Below are 27,873 nucleotides of genomic sequence, written 5' to 3'. Positions count from 1 at the left end.
TACACAAAGGAGTAATTCACTTACATCATTCTGCTTGCATTTACTTTTGAAATTCTGCAAGAATGCTAAATATGTAATGGACCAGAAAAGAAACCACTGTTCGAAAAGACAAAACCCTACATGACACAAAAAACGGTTTCTCTAAAACAGTTATTTAATTGTATTCGTTTTTTTTTCTATCTGTTGCTATCTTAACTAAAAAATGAAATGTGTCAGAGTGGTGACATGATGTCCACAGGGTATGCTCAAAGTCTTCAGAACCCATTAGCGTGAATGGCAAGGTCTCCTTGTCTGGCTGGCTCCCTCCATCCTCTCTCCCAAATCAATCAGATTTCTAAAACTAACTTTCATTCCTCTGATCAAAGTGTTCTGAGAAGCACAATGTATTTACAGTCCCTCCGGGTTCCTGCATTCATATTCTTTGTAAAAGCAAATACCTTTTTATAAATAAGTCATTACCAGGGATCCTAGTTTTCCACAATAAAAAAACCCCGAAATTCTCTGATTTAAAAAAAAATCTGCGTTATTCCTCAATTAAAATAAAAGGCTAAAATTGAGTCCTGTTTTGTCATTTATATTATTATTTGTTTATTTAACTGACACCTTTATGCAAGGTGACTTACCGAGACTAGGGTGTGTGAACTATGCATCAGCTGCAGAGTCACTTACAATTACGTCTCACCCAAAAGACGGAGCACAAGGAGGTTAAGTGACTTGCTCAGGGTCACACAATGAGTCAGTGGCTGAGGTGGGATTTGAACCGGGGACCTCCTGGTTACAAGCCCTTTTCTTTAACCACTGGACCACACCCTTTATATACCTACCTGCATGAAAACCTCTGGGTGTAAGAATTTCAATTTTCAGTCATTAATCAATGATATAGAGAAACAATAGGCACTTGTGTGAAAATGTTAGACCACTTTGTGCTTTAATTAGGCATCTTAAACAACTTTTAAAAAGTCTCATGCAGTTTGCAATTTGTGGCTATTTGTTCCTTTTCTCTTACTATTTTAAATGAATTGCATGTGTGGCCTATTAAAGTAATCTGTGACAGGGTAGTGTCACGGCCCAGGCTGGCTGCCGGCAGGAAATAGACCCAGAGACACAAAGCTGCAGTTCTAAAGCGCTGTTGCACATTTTATTAAACAAACAAACAGGAACACAAAATACACATCGCATGAGGGCCAAAATAAAAGGTCCAAACAAAAACAAAACGAAATAATACAGACTGAGCATTTGCCTTCACTATAAAGTTTACAAATTGATAAAGAATCACAGTATAAACACTCCCCTCCCCTTCCCCTCATCCTTTACCCTCACCCCTCATGCCACTCACCCCTTATGCCCCTCCCCTCCCCTCCCCTCACACCCCCTCGGCCTCACCCATCACCCCCCTCACCCCTCATGACCCTCCTCTCACCCCTCCCCCTCCCCCAAGGTTTCTGTTTTATATTTTTCGTATACAGGTTGAAGCTAGCTGGAATTGCTGCAAGCCTATCATTTGTCTAGCCCAGCATTCTAAATAATTACTGTGCTCAACTGGTGAAGGTGAGACATTAAAGAGCCTTTCAAACCAGGCCTGTTACCATATGACAAGCACATAACAAGCACTAAATAAAACGGTGGTTCTTTGCAATGGCTTTGGAGTGGATATGAAGAAAGCGGCTTCTTTCATTTCTCTTGGAGGCAACCCCCAACATACAGCACGCAAATTAGATTTTATTTTAAAGTCTAATCACAGCACAGGAGCCAGTTGTACAGAGTGCGGAATTGAACAAAACACAAGGGAGCCCACTTACTTGCACTGCAGTCCCCTACACTTTCAGTCCTGCTCAGCCCATTAGTTGCTTGGAAATACCTGTTTTTCTCCATAGAGAGATAATCATGACTCTTAAAAACAAATCAATCCAGCTGAACCAGAAGTGGGTCATTATGTTTACAGTCTTTTTGTTGTCGTTAAGCTGGTCTTGCGTGTAGTTTTGAAAGTAAATGTGAGGGTTACATAAATAATGCATTTTTGTTTGTTTTTGGCTATAGTCTTGTGTATCTTCCTCTCATTTTGTTTTGTGTTTTCTGTAAGGGTGTTTGTTCTCGTCCATTACTTAGATGAAAATAATTAATCCCTATGTGTGATCCCCATATTTCCAGTATGCTTACATAATGGTGACTCTCTGAGATTTTGTATTCTGTGTATTCACAGAATGTGGTCGCTTTTTATAAACACCTCAAATACAATATAGTCATACTTCATAAATGCAATTTTGTGAAAAGATGCGTGTCAAGTTTAAATTCAGTACAAGAAGTAGGAAGCATCAAAATGTTTTAGATATGCAAGACTCCTACCATCTTTTTGCGTATTGTGTATACACACCCTGTACGAAGTACCCAAAAAGCAGACATAGATTCACACAAATATCAGAGTAGCTCATCTACAGGTATGCTGTGTCTGCATTAATGCTGAATCTAATTGGGTTTTGGGGATGCAAACCGATTTAGCTACAAATGATGTGTATGAATAAATCTGCTCTGATGTGTAAAGTAGACGTATTCTGTCCCGATAAAGGTTATCACTGTACTTAACTAACTGTAACGCTATTGTACAATGGTGTTCAGGGATGATTACAATCTGCTCTTCCAATTAATTCAGTTCTAGACAGAGAGACTCAACCAATATCCATTCTGACGTCCCCAGAGATGTCTCTGATTATAGCTACCCAAGCCCTTCTCTTCATTACCCAAGACGCCAGCCTAGCTCCTGGTTGAGCATCTCTTAAACAAGGCAGTTAGAGTCATCTAATTAACAGGGACGTTAGCGTGTTTTAAAGTAAGGTTTGTGTATAATCAGCTTCCATAATGACTTTGGATTATTTAGTGTGCAAATGCAATTATGTGGTCTAAGTTGCCTTGACGTATCGATTAGCGTCTGCTACTGTCACCACAAGGACTTCCTGTGCAAATCCAAATTGTGTTTGTTTGCAGTTTTAATTATAATATTTCCATTAACCTTTAATTATGAACTCTGCCAGTGAATCTCTGCCTGAAGCCTGCATATTTAGTAATCAAATATGTACATAACAAAGACACAAACACACTTTCAGAAAGATGCAGCCCTACACCCACACCCAGACCCTGATATATATATGACTGCAATAGCACACGGCTGATTTAACTATTGGAGAATTTCAACCGGGAAACTCTGCTAATACACCGTGAGAAGCTGACCCTAAGAATCCTCCACGCTGGAAAACTAACAAACCTTTGTGTCCTCATAAGCATGCATGCTGTCTAATAAGCATGCTGCCCTTGGAATACCCTTGCAGCAGTTCAAACTGCCGATAGTAACGTGGTTAATGTCTAAAGGCAGCCAGAAGCTGAGACGAACTTTTCTGTCTGGATTTGGAGTCTCGAGCTCTTGAACTGTCCTCCAGTGTTTAGTGTCTGCTACAGTATTCTTCATTTATCAGAAAAGGTTTAATGAAATCTCTTTGCACTATAAATGTTAAACCTTTTATCTTGAACACACACCCAGCAAGACAACAAGTCAGGCTTCTTGGAGTCAGTGGAATCGGATGCAACTTAGTTGCCGAATAACTTTTGACTTGGTCTTCAAGTGTCTAAAAGGATGAGCATCTTTGCAGTTGACATCGGTCAGTTACAAAATGTGTCCTTGAGCTTTGCCAAGTCAGAAATATATATGTGCTCCTCAACCTTTCACAGGACAGTATCGGCACTTAAAGCCAATCTCTGGGCTCTTCATCAGCAGCTATTGTCATTACCACTTGACATCATAGCTTTGAGGCTATTTGTCTGCTATGCTTTGACACTATACTTTTTTTTGTGAATTGGTCATGCTTTATTTTAACTATACAATACAAAACGTACAATCATTTTTTTTTTTTTTATTCCAGTTGACAACTAAATTGCTGTTGCTGAATGTGCCGCATAGACACTAGGATTTGAAACACATATTTAAAGCAATATCAAGAGAACACAGGGTTGTTTGACATAAACATGCTTCGAGCAGAACGAGCAGTACCTGGAACTATGTTTCTTGACATACAAATGGAAAGCTTGCAAACCTGTACACTAGTAATGTCAACTTTTTATTTATCAAGTACTGTACTGTACCAAAACAGGTATGCTTTAGTGCCACTTCAAGATAATACAAAGGCAAATATATGTTCTTTAGTGCTGTGGTTAACATTGATTAAACACAGTCTAACCATTAAGTGCATACCTCAAAGAGTACAATTGATAAAACACACTACAAAAAAATCATTGCATACAGAAATAATACCATTTGACAGAATAAACAGTGGAAAGCCAAACAGTATTTCAGTCTCTCACCCAAGAAACTTGTTTAATCCAATGTTTCCTATATAACAACACAATCAGAAAATGGTTTGCAAATAATAAATTGCTCAAACTAACAGGAAAGAGAGAAAATGAAATGTGATTGCCCATCTGTTACCATGGCAATTAATTATTCACATTGTTACAATCAAGCTAATTAAAAAGTGTTACCTTCTTTATATTCCTGCTAATCTTTTTTTTTTTGTCAACTTATTGCCTGCCAACAGCACAATAATTAATTAATATATGTTATGAGTCAATTATGGACAAGGTCGGGGGTTGCATTAGACAGCCTTAAATATTCTGAACTTTTGGAGAGAAAAGAACGCTTTAGGGGTCAAGATGTGTGCTGTGTAACCTTCAAGAATGTTGAAGAAGGCTGCACGGTGAAAATAGAGACCTTAATTTCCTTTCTGCATTTTCAGTGTGGGATTTATTAAATCATATATAAATTGGTTAGACAATAAATATACCTAGAATCCCAATTTCAAGAATGGCTTCTACTGATCGATTAGAAGTCATCTCATTGTCTCTTGTCTGTAAGTACGAAGAGTTTGCAGACTGTGCTTGCCCTTGATGTTCCGTGAGGAGAACCAAAAAATAATAATGCTTTTTTTTGGTGTGTTTGCCCTTGCAATGTGACAAGGAGACAATGACAGCAAGTGCATCTGTCCTTGGAATTCTAGGAGGAGAAACTAATGACTAAGATGATATGTTTTTCTTACCCATTCACACAAAAACAATCTCTCTAATCCTTCTGTCTTCACAGAGAACATGACACATGCAGTAAGCCCAAGGAGAGTTCTACAGGGCTGGGTGTCTGCATGCATTACACTGGCCCATAGAAAGAGCAGTCCGATAACCTCCATGTCTGCGCGTTGCTGTTTTCTGGCTCAGAGACAGAACAAGAAAAGAAAAATGCAAATGTTTCAAGACGAACACCCACTGTGTGTCAGGGGCTAGAGACCTTTTCAGGACCCGTTTAGAAGTGCAGCCTTTTTTTTTCCTTTTACTTGACATCATTTTTGTTATGCACATTCACAAGGCTCTTTCCCACTGTTTCGCTTGCAATATCCAGTCATCCTTTTGACATTGAAATTACATGGGAGATGAGCATAATTTCCATCCTGTGAACTGTTTTCACAGGTTTTTTAAAATTTTTTTATCCCATGTTTATGAGATTGCATGCAAGGGTGTGCATTAAATTCACCTAAATGTAATCTCCATTGCTTCACTTTTTAAATGCATTTTGGGGATTAAGGCTAACTGGTCATGTATGATCAGGTCTAAAATGCCTCTGAACATCAGTCCTATCCAGCTTTCAGAACCTGTCCTATGATGACACTGTTTTGCTCTGCACTGGGATGTGCCAGTTTTATTTTATCGCTGGGAATGCAACCTCAAGGTTCTGCGTGTGTGTGCTGGTGTGTGTCACAGTATTTTGAAGAGCCTTAAAGCAAACCATGGAACAATGTTTTACATATCTTACAAGAAATTACACTAAACGATGTATTACATGTTGCATTTCCCCCCTCTGTAAGGCCTGAGGGGTGTTGAATGCAGGAGAACAGCCGCCAAAGACTAGGCCAAGCAGAGAAGTGCTGCAGGCGAGGTGGAATCAGAAAAACTATTCAAATGAGGAAGGCATTTCAAATATACATGAGCTTATCTAACAGAGTAGAAAGTACACGGGTAACAGTTCCTAAGCTTGTTTTTACAGGGCCTTTTTTCAGCATGCCAACAAGCCTGGATGATTGGGTCTCCCATTTTTGTTTTCATAAATAAGAAGCTGGATCTGAAATCGATACATGTAAATGTATCTGAGGGCTATATTGTAGCTGACAATAAAAATTTTAAAAATTTAAAAAAGTTCCCTTCCTCTCTTCTTTCATGTGCACAGGAAGCTGTGAAGGAGAACAACAAGAAGAGAGAGATGGAGGAAAAGATCAAGAGAGCCAAGCTGGCGAAAGAGAAAGCTGAGAGAGAGAAGCAGGAGAGACAGCAGAAGAAGAAGCAGCTGATTGATATGAACAAAGGTAAGGCTGTTTCTGTGGGGTGCTGGCTAGGGGATGGGAGTGTGTTGTGGGCTGCTGGAGTGAAGTGGTTTTGAGTACCTGCATACCACATTGCTCACTGCTTGCATCCCTGGTACTGTATCTATGGATCAATCAAACTCATTACACCTTAGACTAAAACAGTGACCTGAGGAATTATATTGTTGTAATTTATTATTAGTAGTGGGGATAGTCAGTATACAGTAATTGCATACAAAGTACACACCTTAAACTGTAAATTCGCAGCTATTTAGAAATACCCAATAGCAATTAGCAGTGTGAGACATACCGTCTGTACAGAAGAGCAGAACAGTACCCAACAAGATAAGAAATACTTTACATATTTCAGCCAGAGATCCCTTTGAATTATAATAGCTTTTAATACAGCACTGAGAGTGGTATGGTATGTACAGTAAATTTTCAAAGTGTTAAATCTTTTTTTTTTTCTTTTCATATTTTATACTTTGGAGTAAAACGCTTTGAAAACCGCCCCCCATTTAAATGTATCTTTTGTCACTTTTTAATATGCACTGGCTGTTGAACAGGCTTTAAACACTAGCTCAGTTGTGTATGAATCAGCTCTATGAGGTAAAAAGTGGGCAGGTATCCTTAAGTGCAATTCTGGATGTAGGTCACATGTAAAGATATTGAGCCTCTGTAGGATCTGGGGTTGCTGCATCTGTAGGGCATGCTGATAATGCAGTAGGTTTTCAGATGGTGGTTAAATCCCTGGAAATCGGGGAAGAGGTTGGGGGTTGTTTTTTCAGATGCAAAGTTAGATTAATGTTAATTAATTATTACATACATTTCCTTAAGGCTTACAATATTTCTGTTTTTTTGTCTCCAATGAAAATCATACACCCCTCATACAAGCCTTTTTGGCATTGTGGTTGCAATAAATGATTCTTTTAGTCACTGTATACTTGACCTTTCCTTACAGTAGAGTTTAGTTTAAGCAATTTAACATACTTTTGTAATAAGAGATCCACTCAGTATCCAATCTTTGAAAAAGCGTGGGGAGCTGTTTTGTGCTGTAGGTCCCATGGCAATTTAACATAGTTTTGTAATAAGAGAGCCACTCAGTATCCAATCTTTGAAAAAGGGTGGGGAGCTGTTTTATACTGTAGGTCCCATAGCTTAGTTGAAACTAGAAACTAGAGAGTTTACTTTAAGTACCATCCGGTCTGAATTAATGGTGACAAATATCAGGTGAATCTGGGTAAAGACTGTAATTTCTTCTTATTTGTTGCCAGTTCATTTAGGCCACATATTGTCTGACTTGTACAATGTATACCTAGCTGCAGAGGTGTACAGCTTGTGAAGGCTTAGCCTTGCTTGGCTGCTGCTCAGCAGTCAGGAATTATATTGGAATTCCCAGCATGTGCACTCAGCACATCTTTTTCAACCTTCCTACAAAAACCAACACTCCCTCACAGTGGAGAAAAAGCATTGCCGCTGTGCACAGAAGAGATGGGGGCTTCAGTAAGGGGGGTGGAAAACCCATGTATCTGCAGGAAACTAGACAAAATTAAATGCATTGCGAAATGTATAAAAGCTTGCTCCTTTGCTTGCCTGAGCACCTCCTTATGGTCCTGGCACAGATTGTGCAGGATACAACAGGCTGTAATAATTCGGGGAATAGCCCAAACGCCTGTTCAACCACCACCCAGTTTATTATTAATAAAGATCTAAGACCCCCCCCCCCCCCCATCCTTCATTTGCATAGCTTTCAGGGAAAATTAGGCGTTCCAAAGGGAAATGACAGGCTTTACATGTAAACACAAAAAGGCACCATGTCCACGTTTATTTCATGAGAAACAGATGTCTCGAGAAAAGCAAATGCTCATGTAACGTGGCCTAATGAAAGAATCAATGTCTCCCTGTACAGTTCCTCAAACGCAAGTCATATATTTTCTGTCCGTATGAAATGTGTGTATGTATGTGTGTGTGTGTAGGGCAGGGGGTTGTTTGGGTGGCAGGGGGCAGGGGGCAGGTTACAACGTGCTCATCTGCATACACGTCAAATCAGATGAAATAATCAGATATGCGTCACACTCGTTTAACCATCGCTGAAGTCAAAATTTCATAGGGTCGGATATGTGAGTGCTGACTGTACATATATATTACTAATTGCTTTTTGCGCTGGGAATTCTTTGGTAATGTGAAAACTTAATGCAGGACGTACAGATACAGGAGGCAGCTTAATAAGTTTATGGTTGGTGCTCCGGACAGACATCTGTGCTAAAAATGCATTGAGGTTAAGGGCTTATGAAGCATTTTGTTACCATTACTTTGGGTTTAGACATTCTCTCTCTTTTTTTTCATGGAGAATTAGTATGCTGTGAGAAGTCTTAATTATGGTTTACTACCTGGCTGTGTCAAAATCCTAAAGATAATTAGTATGAAGGGGTTACAGTTTAATGAACATTGAGGGAGAACTTTGGAAGGACCTTCAGTTCTATATTCAAGTCCTGGAGGCATTGCGAAATGTGTGTACTGCTTAGGAGAGGATGATATTAGCTACCTCACTCCATTATTATATTTCTGAGCTCAAATTAAACACAACTCGAGAAGAGCTATTTATATAATGAGATGGATGTGTCAGTCATTTTGTAAATTGGAAGCTAATCCTCTTCATAAGCAAATGATTAACAATGGAATACATTTTTTAATGATGATTTGATTAATTTGCAGGTTTGGATTTAGGGGGGCATGGAGACTTCTAAATTAAAAAAACAACAAATATAAATAATTAAATAAATAAATAAGCCAATTAATAAATACATGGATGAGCAACTAAACTAAAGCATAGAAGTCCTGATATGGACTATTGTGTGTGAAATTATTACCCAATTCTCTGTGTATTTTAATTTGCTTTAAGTGGATTTCCATTCTGGCCAGATGTCCAGCATTCTCCAAATTGCTTTACCAAAATATTTTATTGGAAAATTGTCTAAAATAGGCTAAATCCATGTAATCCAGCTGTCACTAACAGGACAATATTTTTTGTTATTGTTGTTGTTTTGGGTTTTTTTAATGTATATTTTGTACAATATATGATGTGACTTGCTATAAGTGGCTCAAAATTGAACCACTTTAAAAAATAAACATCAAAAAGGAAATCATTAAAACTATGTATAATGTATACTGCGGACTGTTCGCAACAGAAATAAAGGTCAACAGAAATAAACAATTTATAGAAGAATGTTAATGTAAAGATTCCATCTACAAAGTTGGGGAATCGCATGCAGTGGCAAACTTTTGCCAAATGCATAAACCTGTTGAAAAATCAAAACCATCACAGGTTAGTTGAAAAGGGTATTGTAACAGTGAATCTGCCCTTAATGAGAGTCATAATGCAAATGTCTTACAAGTGCAGGATTGTATGGGGATCTTGGTGTCGGTGACTGTGGCAGCTGCTGTGTGCTGGCTCCTTGACTGAACGTTGGCCAGGGCTGGTGTGAGTAGTTGGCCAGGACAGCAAAGAGGCACTCGGTCAGTGCTGGGAGGCAGGAGTGCAAGCAGCTGCACTGAACTGAATTCAACTGGATATGTCAACTAAAATGATATCTAATCCAAGACGTGAAGTAACTCACTCTCCGTCTCTTTTGGACTGCTAGATACATGCCCCTGTGCCATCCTCAACACCATACAGTTTAGACAAAGCCAGGGACTTTCCCAGGCCTTATCGCTCCAATCTGCCCAGGGAGCCCCTGCATCTCCCCTTATCACTATTGCCCATCCTCGTAAAAAGTCCCTGTGGGTGAGCCCTCGGACCCTGCAATCCCTTTGCCATGTACTGCCTCTACAGGGAGGAAACATTGGCTTTTTTTTATCACAGCCATGCTGTTATTCAGCTTGGCTTCACAGGGGTGTTTCAGCAACTGTCCAGATGGAGCCAGTTTTATTTCTTATCTTTTTTTTTTCTGCCAGTGTTATACAGCTGCGCAGTTGTCGCAGGGGCTTTGATTTCCTAATAGGATCCTGTGATGAACATCCTCTCCGTGAGCTGCTAATCCGCTGTTATCCTTGACCGTTCCCTTTCTTTCTCGCTCTGTTCTGTAAGGGTCAGCTCAGCAGTTAAGGGAGACATCTTCCCCCTTGTCCGCTTTCTGGACAGCTCTTCCCTTTGGGCACTGCAGTTCCGGGCCGCACACCAGTGTTCTCTGAGGCTGCTGTGTGAGGGAGCATTCCTAATTATATTAGTGAGGAGTTAGACACAGTTTGAGAGCTGCCTTTTTTGCTGTCGAGTCAAGCTGTTCCCTATTTGTGCAGCATTTTATTTTGTTTTTTAATATTTCAGCAGGAAAGCTCCCTAAGAGGTGAAATCTAATTCTCAAATGACAAGGGAGGGTTAACCAGGAGGCAGCAGTCAGTCATTCCTTAGTAACAATTTGCTGGTAGTAGAATCACTACTAGTTGTAGTACTAGTCATCATAGTAGTAGTACTAGTAGTAGTAGTAGTAGTCGTAGTAGTAATAATAATAATAATAATAATACCTTTGATGGTAAATGTATCTGAGGCCACTCAGTCTTGTCAGCCCTGTGGCTAGATTTGAACCATTTCTGAACCGTGACACAAAAGATACTCCTGTGAATGACATTTAAGGTAGCTTATCCCAGTAGTTCAAGTATTACACCATTCTTATATTTACAAATGTAGCAACATTTTGGGTGTGGAACTATTGTTCCATTTTAATTCGGTTTATTGGCAGCACTGTTTTCAACCTATTTGTGCGTTGCCGTTAATCTGTTGTATTGCTTTGTCTCACTGCTGTCGTTGTGAACAAGGTGAAGACATCTCTGTTAATAGGTTCATCTCGCTCAGGGAATCACATATATAATGCTGTAGCACACCAGGCCATCACCCTAGCTTCATAGCTTCATCCACTCTTGTTCTGCTTGCCCTGTGTCTCTTTGAACCTAGAATTAGGGAGTAATTTCAGCAAGGCACCGGATAACACTCTCTGCAGCGTGGGAGAGCCTGCATTGAGAACTCTGCTAACCACAGGACACGCTACCCAAAGCAGGCGATAATAGCATGCAGGCTAGACTCCTTGCTGAAGTGCGTGGCTTTGGAAAGGCTACATTCATGTAGCGCTTGCAAGGTTAATTGTGCAGGTGACGTTCAACAGCTTAATAACAGATGGGCTTAAATGTTTAAAAAAAAAACTAGCAACATGCTATTACATAATTGTTACATGTTTGGCTTTGTAGGGGAGCTCAATTACTCAGTCTCACACCAGGTACTGTTCCGCTCAAAAACATGGCTGCAGCGTAGTAATACAGTAATCCCTCACATATCCAACTGGGGTGGGACCAGAGTAAGGGCCGATATGTAAAAAGTCAGATGAATGAATCCTGTTTTAAATACCATTATACATAGCTGTAACAATTACTATATTCACACAATTATTGAGATTCAGCTTTTATTAGGGAGCTCCCCTAAATCCCTTGTTTAAAAGAAACGGGGTATTAATGCTTGTGACAGGGTAGCCGCCTGCGTGCATTCGCTGCTGAGTGACAGACAGGAGATCGAGCCGGAGGTTGAAGTTTATTTTATTTATTTATTTATTTATTGCATTTATATAGCACTTTTTATACAAAAGTATCGCAAAGCATTGTACAGTACATAGCGGAAAAAAATAACAAACCACTATACATTTGTATAGCATGTCACACATACAACTGGTATAATTAGACCATTTAAATAACATATTTTAATCACAGTATACACATAATACAAAAGCAGCAATTTTAAAGTTACATTAAAACCCACTAAGTGTGGTTTTAGTCTTGTCTTGAAAACTGTAACGGTCCCAGCTTCCCTTACAAACAAAGGTAGAGCATTCCATAATTTAGGAGCTCTACAAGAAAAAGCCCTACATCCCGTGTTGCTTTTGTTGACCCTAGGAATAACCAGCAGCACCCTTATCCTGTGATCTCAGAGTGCGGTTTGGAAGATACAGGGTCAGTAACTCATGCAAATAAATAGGTGCTAATCCATTCAAGGGCTTGTAAGTTAACAGCAAAATCTTAAAATCAATTCTATACTGCACAGGGAGCCACTGTAAAAAAGCCAAAACAGGGGTAATATGTTCACTTTTCCTGGTTTTCATCAGAATTCTAGCGGTGTTATTCTGAACAAGCTGCAAGCGGGATATCACATGTTTTGAGACACCAGAAAAAGTGCATTACAATAATCGATTCTAGAAGAAACCAAGGCATGCAGTAGGCTCTCGGCATCAGATACGGAAATAATTAGTCTAAGTTTGGTTATATTTCTCAAATGGTAAAAATATACTTTAATAACTTCCCTAATATGAGTCTCAACTGAGAGATCAAGTTCAAAGATGACCTCCAAACTCTTAATTTCTAGTTTAAGTTTTGGTGAGAGACTGCAAGGGTTGAGCTCATGTAATCCCACATTTCCTTTTAGTTGTTTCTTTGAGCCCACTAGCATAACCTCTGTTTTATCTGAATTCAACATTAGAACATTTTGTGACATCCAGTGCTTGATGTATGTAAGGCAAGTAGCTAATGACACCCAGGCAGAAGAAATTATTGGCTTTAGGGACAAATAAATGTGGTTTTGATACGCCCCACTGGCGAACAGGATTTATTTACATATCAACCAACACACTGAACAGCTTACATGACACTACCAGCAATAATATACTAATACATATGAATTACTATATATTCATTACTATATGCTTATTATGTACAGTATATAATAGACAGAACACACATGTTGGTATAATAGTAATTCATTTGTAATTAAATATGTTCTAATATATAAGGCTGGTAATTCACCTTGAAGGGAGATCGCATAGCTTAACAGGATGATAGCAGGTATCCATATCCTGGGAAGGAAACTGAGATAAGAGAGGAATTAGTGCAGATAAGGAAAGCATATGAAAGGGGTAAACTTCATAGATCTCATGGCCTTCTCCAATTATAAAATGTCCTTTAGTTTCTATGAACACAAGAGCTAGAATATTGGCTCTTGTGTCGATACACTCTTTCCAAATTTAAAAAGTTTTTTATTTTATTTTTTTCTACACTGGTTTATTATTAAAGTAAAGAGATGAAAGCGTCAGACTTAATCTCACACAGTCAGGTTTCAGAAAACTCTTAAGTAATAGCATGTGCCATACTGTGTGCACCTCAATCAATTTTCGATAAATTGTGGCGCTGGGTTTTCACAAGAAATCTTATCCTCTCCAGTCTACCGGATAAGAAGTCCACCCCGCTGTTGCCAGTTACCTTGTCGTGAAACTAATCTGTGGTGTGAATTCACTAATCAGGCACTGTGTTGTACTTGTTATTCCTTAATTAAAAATGTGATAGTGTGCACGCCAATTTATTACAGTACAAAAGACAAGAAGAGTCAAAACTCCAGGGCATTATGCCAAGGGCAGGAGCCAGTAGCAGAGGTGAGAAGACTGCGGGTAGACCCGGATATCAGGAAACAGTTGTGCAGGCACTGGAGACACTTCCTTGTGATTTGACACCAAGGAGCCTTTAAATGGAAATTAGAAGTCGATGCGTGCTGCATGAGAATGACTTTATAAATTACATTATAAGTAATGGGCTTTTGTCAGTAAAGTTCCAGTGTTGCATACTGATTTAAATTGAAATGAAAAGGAAATGCTGGTGGTGCAGCAGTCTTATTCCCTAGCCTGTCAATGCAAACGACTCGCGAGCTCATCATTTTAATAGTTTCCTTTCTGATGTTGACGCATCCAGGATTAAGAGATACGCTTATCCTAATCTTTGTGACTTTAAAAATGTAAGCGTCAGAAGAATGCATACAGGTATAGAAGACACTTCTTATTGAGGACTTGAGCCATGGCTGTACTGTTTTTCCTTATTTTTACCAAGATAACACTGTGTAACATTTTTTTTTTTGTTCCTGGGTAGTAAGTGTTATTTCCTAATTGCTTATGCCTCAAAAGTATAGAAAATGGCTATTATTCCCCACAAACTTTGCTTTTGTGACCAGGACAGTGATATTTTGAAATTTACCTATTTTCCAGAACATTCCAGATAGATTCAGTGCTGAGTAAACTTGGAGTAACTTCTAGAACTTTCTAGAACTTTCCAGTAATATAAATAGCAGTATAAATACAGGGGCCTTAAGCCCACCAGTTCAGTTTAGTTCCAGCTGCCTAAGTGGATACATATCTGCATTTTTCTGAGATGGCATCAAGGTCATAGGAGACTTCAAAATGGTGGCATTCCTGATGGGTCTCCAAGGCGGTTTTACCAAGTTTCCCTGCTATCTTTGCCTTTGGGACAGCAGGGACACCAAGGCGCACTACCACAGGCGGGACTGGCCACAGCGGACCGAGTTCTCTGTGGGGAGGAACAACGTCAAGTGGGAGCCACTGGTGGACCCCCGGAAGGTGCTAATGCCACCACTGCACATCAAATTGGGCCTTATGAAACAATTTGTCTGAAATCTAGATAAGGAGTCGGCAGCCTTCAAGTACCTTCAAGACTTCTTCCCTAAGCTGTCTGAGGCCAAGGTCAAAGCCGGTGTCTTCGTCGGACCACAGATAAAAAAGATCCTGGAGTGCAATGAATTCTCCAAGAAGCTCACTAGTAAGGAGAAAGCGGCTTGGAACAGCTTTGTCGCAGTGGTTCGGGGCTTCCTGGGCAATCACAAGGCCGAAAACTATGTGGAGCTGGTTGAGACTCTGGTGAAGAACTACGGCACAATGGGCTGTAGGATGTCCCTCAAAGTCCATATCCTTGATGCTCATTTGATAAATTCAAGGAGAACATGGGAGCGTACTCGGAGGAGCAAGGTGAGCGCTTCCACCAGAATATACTGGACTTTGAACGCCGCTACCAAGGACAGTATAACGAGAACATGATGGGAGACTACATTTGGGGGCTGATTTGTGAAAGTGATTTACAGTATAATCGTAAATCTCGAAAAACTACTCACTTCTAAATCTTTTGTAGTCATTTTTGTATTACTTTAGTATAAATACATGTTAATATGGATTCATATGTTGTTTTTTTCTGACTTTATGTGAACGAAAAGACACAAATTCGCCTGTTTTCTCATTGGAAATAGGTAAATTTCAAAATATCACTGTCCTGGTCACAAAAGCAAAGCTTGTGGGGAATAATAGCCATTTTCTATACTTTTGAGGCATAAGCAATTTGGAAATAACACTTACTACCCAGGAACAAAAATTTCAGCCTTGTATACCCAAATCATCCCTGGGATAAATATTGATTTTATTTAAATCTTTCAAATGTATTTGATATGATTCTAAATAATTAAATGTTTCAAATAATGTTGTTGTGAATATTTTTAAATATTCAAATATTCTGTTTCAAATATATTTATAATTGTGTTACACTTATTTGAAACATAACACATTAGGTATATATTGATCACAACATTGTCTGATCCGCTCGCTTTGTTGAATGGCCAGCATTTTCTCAGCAAAGGTAATTGGATTACCTTTTAATAGAAACAACAAAGTGGTTAACAGCCTCCACATAACTCAGCTGTTATTGGCATTGTGTGATTTTCAAACTTAGCACGATGTTCACCTGGGGTCGATACTTGAACAAAAAATAGATCCAATTGTAGCGAGAGGTCTTTCTGCTGTATTCCATTCTTTTACAAGCGGCAGAGCAATTTGATTTCGTTATGATTAAAAAAAAATAAAAACTATAACAAATGTTTTTCAAATGTTGTGTATATGCTTCTTCAGCTTGACGAATAATGTTATAACTTGTCGAGTAAATACTATCAAATACTATTGTGGTGTGTATGAATAAGTCGGTTTGCTCGTCAGGTAGTAATTGCACACAGTACACTGTTGGTTACAGCACTAATGCAGTACTGTATGTTTGTCAGGAATAGCAATGCATCCTCACATCACACTGGTAATTCCTTTTGAACTCATAACTGCATTAGGTTACTGTATATCTTTTACTGGGTGGTTCAGAAGTCACTTGACCAGTTACGTCTCGTTTCACTGACCCTGATTAGCATTAATCTTGGGCTACCTAATGTTACTTTAGGCAGCGTAGTCCAGCATAGTTCACTGTTCAAAGGGAAATGTATATAATCTTTCACAGTGTGTAGTAAAGTCGTCATTGGCATTGCTTTAAGTGAGACCTGCAGCTGCGCTGTAAGGGTTAATTGTTGTGGTGCTGAAACACACACTCTAGTAAGACATTGCTAGTGTAGCAGAGATACTCTTAACAGAAAGCATGTCTCTCCTGTAGTAGTTTAGCTCTGCAGTGCCTGAGATCCCCCCGTTGAACTTACCTAGATACTGAGGCTTGGTCATTATAGATGATGAATTGTGTTACAGTTAAGCAGGAAGTAGGACAAATTGATCAAAGTGTCAGATGCCCCCTTGTGATGTCTAGGTCTCTATAAAAAAAATGAATTGACAAAGCTGTCTAAAAGTTTCTAGTACCTACTGAGTGAGTGAGTGAACTCTAAAAAAAGATTGTAAATTATTAAAAAAAAAAAAAAAAAGCCCAAACTGCATGTACTGTACACAGTACTTCCTCGCTGTTGCATAAATAAAAGGCTTCTTTAGAAACTGGCAAACATGCTTAATGTAAGTCTTCCATTGTGCTACCCATACCCTCAATTTGACTTGAAGATTTTTGGATGTACATAAATATTAACAGGGACATATAGATGTAACCCTACCGTCCGCATTGGGGCTATTATGTCTTTGAAGATAAGGAATGTGTATTTTTAAAGTCCTCATTCATGCTGTGATCATCTTCATTGATCTTAAAATAAATGAGTATGGTAGTGGGCAATTCTCCGCTCCATATCCATGAACACGTCAAGTGATTTCTGAACTGGATTGCACTTGGGTAGAAACCACTGATGATTTTATAAAAATATTTACAATGCTTCATTAGGAGGACCCTCCATACTGGTGTTATTGTACAGTATCATTTTAGGAAGATTTCCACTTCTTTCCACATTTTTTATATTAACTTAGCATTCTAAAAGCTTAGCTTTCTGGTGAGGTCGAGAAGTTTGACTCAGGGATCAAGAGCCTGATTTCCTGTTTTCAAGCCTGAATGCGATTGATAGAACAATGACAGAGTGCCCAAGTATTGACAGGAAGCACACTACATCTTAGTAAGGAGCACTTAGCACCTCTGCCGCAAGCCAGAGAAAGGAAATCTGTCATTGGCTATCAGAATATCCTTTCTCCCTGAGCATGATGTTCCATGAATTAAAACACATATAAAATATGGAGTAGGACTAAAAATAAACTAAATAATAACATTAGACAGATGTTGAAACTTTTTTTTCTAAATCCAGTGTCCCTCCTTTGCTGGTCATAATAGAGTTATTTCAATGTACATGACCACAAGTTTCCAAGTTCAGCCACCAGGTAGGAAAGAATTGCTAGAGTTATTTCCTGAAGTGTGCACCCTGTTCCTTTAAGGTATGTGACATGAAACTGACAGCTGCTCAGTTAAAATAGAGACTGATGATGTCTGTGTGTAAGTTCCTCTGACAGGGCCTGTCTGATACAATAGATAAATCCCTAGCTCCACCTGTCAATAACTTTTGCAGAACATTTTTTATATATATTTTTCCACTGTCAAGGCAACCCAGATATTTAATTAACCAGGCTATGGGATTTCAGTTTTTGCATTCAGTAGGAACAAAATGAAACCTTATGCATTGAAGTGTGTGTGTGTGTGTCTGTGGATACTGCAAGCTACAGTTTTTTTTTTTTTGTTTTCTAACAGTCCTTTCCCCTCTTTTTTTCCCTCCCTACAGAAGGAGACGAGACTGGTGTGATGGACAGTCTGATGGAGGCGCTGCAGTCAGGGGCTGCGTTCCGCGACCGGAGAAAACGAACGCCTCGAAATGGTGAGTGAATCCAGGGCAGCACAACAATGTTCCTCGATAAGGTAACCAGAGAAACTACAGCACAGTGGCTGTTTTCTCAAGGGAATCATGCTGGGTGGTTAGGATGTGACCACAGGGATCCCCTGTTAGTCATCTGAGGTCTGTCCACATCCATACTGTGTACTGTACCTCACATCAAGCAATGAGCTGTTGAACTGAGGAAACCATCAATGTTGCTAATGGATACCACATTATCCAAGACTGACACTTTGCATGAGCCATGTACAATCTTCTTGCGTTGGGATGCTGATCGATCTGAGTAAATGGAAACCACCTGGAAACGATCCTGTAAGAGCTATCATAATATATTCCTTAGAAACCCACAGTAAACACAACTATTAGTGACTGTGACATACCTTCTTAATCCAGAAACAGTCCCAGTGACCATTAATGTGTGTACCATTATCTATTTATTGAAATGTTGTTGGAAACAATGAGAAGCCCTGATTCTACAGGGAGATATATGGCTCGAAAATTATGTGGTGGGAATAAATCTGTGTGCTATTGTTGACATGCTTCATCTGTTGTGTGTTTTTCTCTGTTTGCTTCGTCAATGTTGCAGGTGAGCAAAACCCACCCAGCCCGACATCGCGATGGCCATTTGCTAATAAGGGTAAAGAAACAAATGCTGCTCGTTAAGCTCCACTTCCTTCCCTCTAGGCAATAATCCTAGTTGATTCACTGTAGAGCGTGTAGAGAACCCAACATAATCCCAAGGCTGATGTCAGCACCATAGAATACCATTACTGAGTCGTTACCTAATGATAATTCCATGCATTGTTTTATTAACTCATGGATCCATCTGTAACATTGGAACACAATTTGAAGTGCAAATTCCCACTTTTAAACCAATCAAGGTTTACAGGTAAACCGAGCTCCCCAGTGAAATGTATTTAAATCAAATCTAAAGTTGAGACTGCAAAATGATTGATGCAGCATTCTGATTTGGTAGTACATGTTGATTTTAAGGGCTGTTAAAGAATGAAGAGCGCAAATCTGCAAGTAAACAGTGCATGGTAATTCTAGGTTTCAAATCCGACTTCAATTTCTCCGACATTTACTCTGGAGAATGTGTCCTTCACCGCCCCTGCTTTTTCCTGATTCCCTGTGCTCAGCCCTGTTTCCTTGGTGTTGACCAGCCCTCTTAGACTGCAAATCAGCTACTCCTTACCCTTTTAGTCCTGGAGCAGACACACAATGAGAGAGCATGGTGCTGCTGCTGCTGCTTCAAGTGTTAGTATTACTTAATTGTACTGTCAAGGGGGGCTTGTGGCTCAGCTAATTTGTGCACCGAGATTTTGTCCTTTTTTTTCCTGCTTGGCATTCAGCTTGCAAATGTCAAACACTACACAGAGCAACCAAAAAAATACTCCCTTTTAATGGATAGTGGCCTTTTCTGACTTGCCCTACTTTGGAAGAACAGTGACAGAAAATTATATCTTACCTGTTCAGGCTTTGTCTCTGATACTGCTAACATCCACATGTACACAAATGAGGTTGATCAACACTGATTTGAGTAGCAGAGAAAAGTAAACCCTCCAGTTATAAATAAGTATGTAGGAATACGGAGCAGGCAGTGTGAATGGCATTCTCAGCATGCAGATAGGCCATATAGCAGCTCAGCTGCTATGTATTAGCGCTTCCCAACCGGGAAATGGAATTCATCAGCAAGAGTCTCTAGATGAAGCAGGAGCAGTGACTCACGATTGGGTAATAGACATACAGCCAACCCCGGCAAAATCACAGTACACAGTATACAGTATTCTGCCATTTCGGTGCAATAATGAGGAAATAGTATGTTTTAATATTGTACATTGTTAAAAAAAAAAATAAAAAAAAACCTTGTTCATCCTGGAGAATTTTGAATTAAATTCAGTGCTTATTTAAATCATTATTTTAAAATGAATGCACTGCAATCTATTGCTTACTATCAGACACTGAAAAAAAGGATAGTTTTGCAAACTTTGATCCATACTGAGAAATCTATTTGAAAAACTCCATACAAATATTTGTGTGCTTCCACTTTTTGTACATTTAAAATCAATATAAGCCAATGCAATTGTCTACATACATCTGAAGGGAGCCAGACTGCTGGCTGATGCAAAAGTCAATTAAGTGTTCAGCCTATTATTGTGTACAATAAACCTTAAGAGTTTGTGATAAACGATAAGGTTCATGGAAAGGTCACAATTCAATTACAGTTGTATATATTTATCCAGGATAAAATTAGTAAATAAGTTCAAAATACAAAAACAAAAAGAAAAGATTGTAATGTCTGGGTAGGATCGCAACAGCACTACACTAATTACACTAGTAACAGATGGAAGCAGTGAATCAAAAAGCAATGTGGCTGATATGATTGGTCTGTGACCAAAAACTCTGACCTAGTTAATAGTTACTGTAGATACTGTGGTGTGACTGAGGTACTCCAGCCTTTTGGCACTATCTCACACCAGATCCTAAATAGCAAAGGTTATAAAGTCCTACTTTATCATTGCTCACACCTTCCAAATGCTTGCACTGATAAATATGAGTGGGGCTCCCAATCCATCAAGGCATGTTGCGCAGGTAGCAATAATTGCTTTAGGGTAAGCAGCACCATAAACAATAGGTGGCAGTTCAAAACCCTGGAGCCTAAATCGAATCTCCTTTTTTTCTACCCAGCCTTGTTACTTTATAATTTTTCATAATTAAAGACGAATTAAACTAAATAAAATGTTCAAGCACAACAGGCCTTTGTGATGGAATATGGAGCAGGCGCTACAAACAAGCTTTCTCAGCATGCAGATAGGCCTTTCAGCAGCACCACTGCTCAGTGTTAGCGCTTCCCATCTAAAAATATTGAATTCATTATCAGGAGTCCTCGGGGTAGAGCAAGGTGTAGTGACTTGCGAGGTGGTTCTGTGTCACTCCATAACTCATTGTGATTACCCAGGTGTAATCCTAGCTTTTGTTAAGTTTGTTTAGTGAAGTGTCTATAAAGTGCATTGCAGATTGGTGCATAAAAGGAGTCTTTGCAAGCAGCAGATCTATGTTTTCAATGTCTTCTCAGGAAAGCAGGTGTCTCAGTCAGCAGAGACCGAACCACCACCTTACCTTGGTAATGTCGTCCACAGCTGAAAAATAGAGACGCAATGATTTTACTGAGAAAATAACGCATAACACCACTTTTTTTGTGTTTGAAGTAGATATGACTCACAATCCCCCCGTGCCTCACTTTATAGTTTCTTCATCAAAAGTTTTCTTTAAAAGTAATATGACATTGAGCGCCTGTGGACGGCTGAATTGATGGTTTCTCGAAAGACATCTATTGAAACCGAAGACACCTCAAAATAATACATGCAAGACAGATGGCATTTCAAGCAAAGTATCTCATCTCCACAAATCTTGTGTTTGATTCAATGTGGCAGTGAAAAAAGTGGGCTTCTCTAAGTTTAATGAAGTCTAAATTATCTATTAACATTTTAAAGAATGAGGGGATGAATGCAGGCAGCTGATGACTGAGAGATAGAGGGAGCAATGACTGGGGACACAAAGACTGAGCTTTTCCAGTCATCATGTCACAGGTTATCTTTCCATAATGTGACATTTGTATCTTACTTGCCCTTGTCTGTTCCCTGGAGATGAATGTTAGGCAGGCAGGAGGGTGGGCTCATTTGTTTGGTGTTTAGAAAATCACTGTCTTGCACAAGGAAGCTGTCTGCCAGTTTTGTTCATTTATTCGCTCATCAACACAAACCTATTTTGAGACAGGGTCGGACTCATGGAGTTCGACAAATATATTAGACACACATTTACAGTAATCCAATGCACAGACAGGTAGTGTTAGGCGTTGTACTGTAAATATCTTCACACACAACCACCACACAACCACCATCTGAAAAAAAAAACATTATTATTATTATTATTATTATTATTATTATTATTATTATTATTATTATTATTAATATTATTATGTTGTGCAAATAACTACTGAAGCTGGATAACACTTTTCAAGATATATCCAGATAATATTAATGATCTAAACAGAGGCTGATCTTAAAACCATCACCCTAAATGGAATACGCAGACTTCATTCCACTGTGTTTTATTGCTTTTAGTGATTACAGGAAATAAGTCAATAAATAAACCAGCAGAATTAAATTAAGGTAAAACCCCTTGTTAGACCTCCTGTCTCGGTCTGCATAATGCATCCTCTGACATTAGTAGTTAGGGGTTTTACTTTTTTATGACCAAAAAAGATTTGTCATAATGTCATGATGTAGCTTTTTTATTATGTTATCCAGAATGTAAATTGTTAAATTGATTAAAATGACTGTGAGCTTGATTGGTAGCAGAACATTAATAGTGTAGTGGAAGTCTAAATCCAAAGGAATGTTAATGCTTAACGAGAGGCCTGTACCTAATAAAACAAATCTCAAGTTCCCTTTGTTCAGTACTTTTGATCCATCCACAAGCAGATTTAGAAAATAATTGCAGGTAGTAGGGAATTAACAAATCTAAATGATCAGATGATCTTAATATCAGTTCAATGCAAACCAGACATTGCCCCACATATCTCCGCACCCTCCCACACATTAAAATGCAGACAGACACACACACACTAAGCTGGGGTGTTGATAGATGTAGTGTACTGTTTGATCTCTAAACCCCAACAGCACAGTGCTCAAACACATAATGTCAGGGTGTTGGTAGATGCAATTTATCCAGGTTGTCCCCAGGTGCTTTACAATAAGGTCTAGCCACTGTGATATGCTGTGGGCTGGTGGACCTCAGAGGCTCTTAAGGTTGGTATTCATTTGGACAGTGTAGGAAATCCATCAGTTGTTACTATTAATGCACTGTGGAGATGGTATTGTCTGAGACACATAACCTGTTTGTGACAGCAAAGGACACTCGCTAACCAACAGCAGCTATGTGGGGAATCAACTCAGATTACCATTATTGAAGACCTCAGAGGTCATAAACTGAAATTCAAAATGATAAATACAGAACAAAAATGTAAGTAGATTCACTGGATCTTGGTGTACCTTTGAACTTCCCTACTCATGCTGTCAAACTGAAACTCTGTTTTATTCCCAGGTCACGTAATAAAATCAGCGGAGTGTAACCCAGCTCATACAGATTTTAATAAGTTGCATCTCGATGAAAGGCAGTCAATGTAACATGTCCCCCAGGGCAAAGGACTGTCGTCTGTTAAACTGTACGGACACGTTTTGGCCAGCATCACAAAATTTTAAGTTGAGGCAAGTGGCTACAATTTTGTTAGAATTACAGACTGTGTAAAATGCCGAAAGAGTCAGTGTTTCTCAACACTATCAAAGATTGACCAATTTTAGGTCATCTATTCCCTAAGATCACCAAGGGCCATGTTGTAATTTGGTCATTTTTGGGGGAAATTTATTTGTGGGCCAACAACAAAAAATGGTCAACCCTGAATCCTTCTTGAGAATGTAGTTTCTCAGTTATCACCTCCAATAAAATAATTATTCAGTGCAGTTTAGTCCTTCCCAAGGGACTTTACAGCAACAGCATTTTGCAGTATTATAAATCATGATTGAGAAATCAACCAATCACCGTTAAGGGATTGTCTAAATTCCAGTACATCTTGACCTGTATATGGATGTCATCCCATGTCTACAACACACGTAATGCAACATGATGTCATCCTGTGTCTACAACACACGGAATACAACATGATGTCATCCCGTGGCTACAACACATGGAATACAACATGATGTTGTTTTGGATTGTTGTAGAATTGGACGCAGGTCTCCCTGTGTTGCAGTGGGTATGATCAAACCTACCTACAGCTGTGAAGCCTAGCCTTTGTACTAAAAAGGAAGTGTATGTGTGTCTAATTAAAAAATCAGCAGTAGATTTTTTATTTTTTTATGGCTGCAGACTGACAGATTATGGGTTTCTCTTCCTTTTTGTGGTCCTGACGGCTTTTCACAGGACACTTAAGCTTTAGCTTGGGCATGTGATACCCCTAATAGAGCAATAACTCCTGCAGCTAAAAAGAAGGAAACGGTTTTCAAATCAGGAGTGCAAATCATATGAACATCTTTATGCCCGCTGAAAAATTGGACTCATAATATTCCGATAAAATATCCAGGGCTATCATATTTGGTTTCTCAAGACGGAAAGTTCCAAAGGGCACGTTAAGGCTAATTTATCGCCTGTTGGAAAGTAAATAAAATAATAATAATAATGCTGATGACAATAAATAAAGCGATTCCGGATGGAGTGTAGTTATGTTGGTGGAAAATGAAAGCTGATTGTGACGTTTAATGTTATTTCCACAGCAGTTTTTCCATTTTTATTATAATGCAGGGTGTCCATTACCAGTGACAAATAGTATTTGGGAGCCGTTTGCATTGGAGTGTCCGCTGCTATCTGCGATCTGTCAGCCGGTGCAAAGCGAAATTAATATTTTAGTTTTCCATTTGCCTTCATGAACGCATATAATCAGAAAGTATCAGGAGCTGAAAGCTGGCTGGAAATGAGAAACGCAGGCTGTCTGGGCCGTGTGATAATGCACTTTCCTAGCTGGGGGGCAGCCCGGGTTAGAGCCTCAGTGAAGGCAGACGTTCCGAGTCTACAGCATGGATTATACACTCCGGATGAGTTCCCCTTTAATGTCAGTGGCTGTAGTCTGTTGCATTATAATTACAGCTTTTTATTCAGACCTGTTTTTGTTTCCTTTCTTATTTATGTGTAACAAGCATAACCCTTTGCTAGCTTAAAGTAAAGAACATCCTTGCGTTTTAGGAGAGAGACTGCTATCATTTTAATAATGCAAGTTTATGCAATTCATTTTAAAAGAATAACATCTAACAGAATGTATACAGTGAATATTGGTGTTTTTTTTATTATTACATATTTATTTTACAGGTATCCAATGCGACAGGTGCACATTTGCACAATTATATAATTCACAAAAACAAACTGCACTCATGAACTACTATTAAACATAAAGAAAGTGTTGTTGCTTTATAACTTTAGAACAAGGTCTAGGTATAGGATGAGATGTGATTTTAACAAACCCTTAGCGGTGACTGCTTGATTGCTTGTAGTATAGTAAGCCTCACCTCAGTCTGCAGGTCTTTATTTGATGGCCTGCTGGATATAGGCAGCCATGGAATGAAAACAGATAACCATTTTACAGCAGATTTAGCATGGGTCTGATTGCCGGCATCTTATCATAACACATTTCAACATGATATTGCAGTTACGCTAATGGCCTGGGGAGAGGGCGAGCAGATTACACCCCCCCTGCAGCTAGAATGATGTCATAGAAATGTTATAGCCAGGGTTGGGAAAAATGGATTACAGTTATGAAAGGGTACAGGTACCTGGTGGTAAACTGGGTATGTCGCTCCTGTGGCGTACCAAGGATACACAAACATGCCCATTTAATACTGCTTACCTTGTATAGGAATACGATTACAACTGAGTTTACAAACCTTTCGAGACCACATATGTTGCTTCAATAGGTCACCTTCATTTAAAATCCCACAAAAGGGACCTATTTAATTTTGCAGCAGTGCAGTGGATGTCTCAGACTAAACTAAACCCCCGTGCCATCTGTAAAATAATCTACTGCCAATAATCCTGGTGTATCGTGGCACATTTAAAGAGAGGGGATTTTTTTTGTTGTTTTCTGCAGTGAAGCCGTTCCTGTGTTATGTATTCCTTAATTGTGTTGTTTACTCTTTATTAATTGTCATTTATATTCAGCTGAAAGGAGGTGACTCAACATCTACATGGGAGACTGGAGCAGCCTATTCAAAATCTGTATGGGGAAATAATTGAATTCCCTGACTTGAAATAACTCTTAAATTGGTTGATAAGTGTACACCGTTGATAAGTTTCCTTGTCTTTCAGACTGTTCTGGAGACTTGTTCCTCAGTTCTGCACCAAAATCTTAGACAGGGACAGGTATTGACTTGCCGGTACTAACTCAATAGTCCATTAGTCTGGTTAAGAAGGTCAGAGGTTAAAAGCCTACCTAGGACAAAACCAAGATGTAATCTGTTTACTCCCAGTATGGAGCGTGAGGGCGCTGTGCTGTTGGAGTATTATTCATAAGGACCTTTGTGGCTTTTAAAAACAAATTATTATGATAGGCTGAAACACTAAATTAACTCAAGTCATGTGTACATTTATATACAGGATTGGTTCATGTTCCATTTTTATTTCATGCCTGCACTGAATGAGACATATTGTATTTTTACATCACAAGAAAACTCTTATTTACCACCTAGATTCTATCAAATGTTCAATTGAGCCAAAACAATGTCATTTAACATGTTTTAGCAATAGAAAAAATAAAGATTTCCATTGCAGGTACTGTAGATGCTCTGTGAAGCATTGTGCACGAAGCCTTCACAACACATGTAGGCTTCCCAACCTGACTTCAACAATAGAGAATGATAGAGGACGCACGTAATGGGATATTACAAGTAAAAAAATAAAAAAATATTAGGGCAATGTTGAAGATGTCGAGTATCACTTTAATTTAAGTGTTTAAATCATCCCAGGAAAAGTGTTCTTGCCCTCAAATATTGTGGATTAGCACCAGGGCTATTTCCTTCTCTCTGCCAGTGACAAAGGGTTTTTTATTATTTATTTTACTGCAAGACTTAATATAGAAGCATTCTTATTGCCAGGAGTACTATCATGCTTTACCGCCAGCTCCTTAATAAAAGGTCATGCTGTACTTCATCAGCTGCCTCCACCAACAGATATAGGTGAATAAAGCTAAGCATTTAAGAGGGACCTTCGAAAAGATACTACCTTTAGTTGTGATGAAATTGGAGTAATAGACAGACACCAGCTAAACCTCCTAATCCGGTTATGCTCTTTATACACCCACAAATAAGCTTAAAGAATCCTTATTTGGAGTAACTTATATTGCCCACATGCCCCTCACTGCTTGTTTAATCCATTTGGATTGTTGTATTTATTTTTTTATTACCCATTTAGGCACTGTATAATTTAAACATTAGAACGAATCTGAAGGATTCATAGATCTCAAAGGAATCTGCATCACATTTGAATTGGTAATAACAAAAACAATGGTAAAAATGTATAATAGCCTTATTATTTCTAATCATATTCTATCATTGTTCATAGCATAATTAATACTGTTTATAGATTGTTTATAATCGTTTATAACAGATATCTAAACTAAAGTGTTACCTTTGAACTTAACTCTTTGAAGACTACTTATAAATAAGTTTATATGATCATAATAATACATTATACATGCACATGACAGAAATGTGTACAGCACAGAAATTAGTTCAGTCTTTGTGAAAGTTGTGAGATTAACAGTGCTGAATAAATATGTACGATAATAGCATTGTACAATACAAACATGTCTAGTTCAAAGAAAGGGGTGTACATAAGTGACTGCTTTGTAGTTCTGGACAAATTGTTACATCTTTAATAAATACAGCACAATTGCATTACCAATATTTTTTGCAAAACAAGCAAAATATTAAAGTTCATTAAAAGGTCTTC

At 38.7% G+C, this 27,873-nt stretch overlaps 1 protein-coding gene across 7 annotated transcripts in view; it reads left to right on the top strand.

Moving 5' to 3' along the window:
• The window catches only part of LOC117430578 (protein diaphanous homolog 2), a 408,548-nt gene that overhangs the window by 349,957 nt on the left and 30,718 nt on the right, over positions 1-27,873 (top strand). For 6 of the 7 annotated variants that reach the window (XM_059000922.1, XM_059000925.1, XM_059000921.1 and 3 more), the window contains 3 exons: positions 6,254-6,389; positions 18,211-18,303; positions 18,905-18,955. In XM_059000922.1, coding sequence (XP_058856905.1) covers positions 6,254-6,389; positions 18,211-18,303; positions 18,905-18,955 — 280 coding nt within the window. The remainder of the gene's footprint in view (positions 1-6,253; positions 6,390-18,210; positions 18,304-18,904; positions 18,956-27,873) is intronic. The other variant, XM_059000923.1, reaches the window with a different exon arrangement.

Source organism: Acipenser ruthenus, chromosome 26, assembly GCF_902713425.1.
Source record: "Acipenser ruthenus chromosome 26, fAciRut3.2 maternal haplotype, whole genome shotgun sequence".
Classification (NCBI taxonomy): domain Eukaryota; kingdom Metazoa; phylum Chordata; class Actinopteri; order Acipenseriformes; family Acipenseridae; genus Acipenser; species Acipenser ruthenus.
Note: the sequence above shows the minus strand (reverse complement) of the source record. Positions and strands in the feature narration are given on the sequence as shown.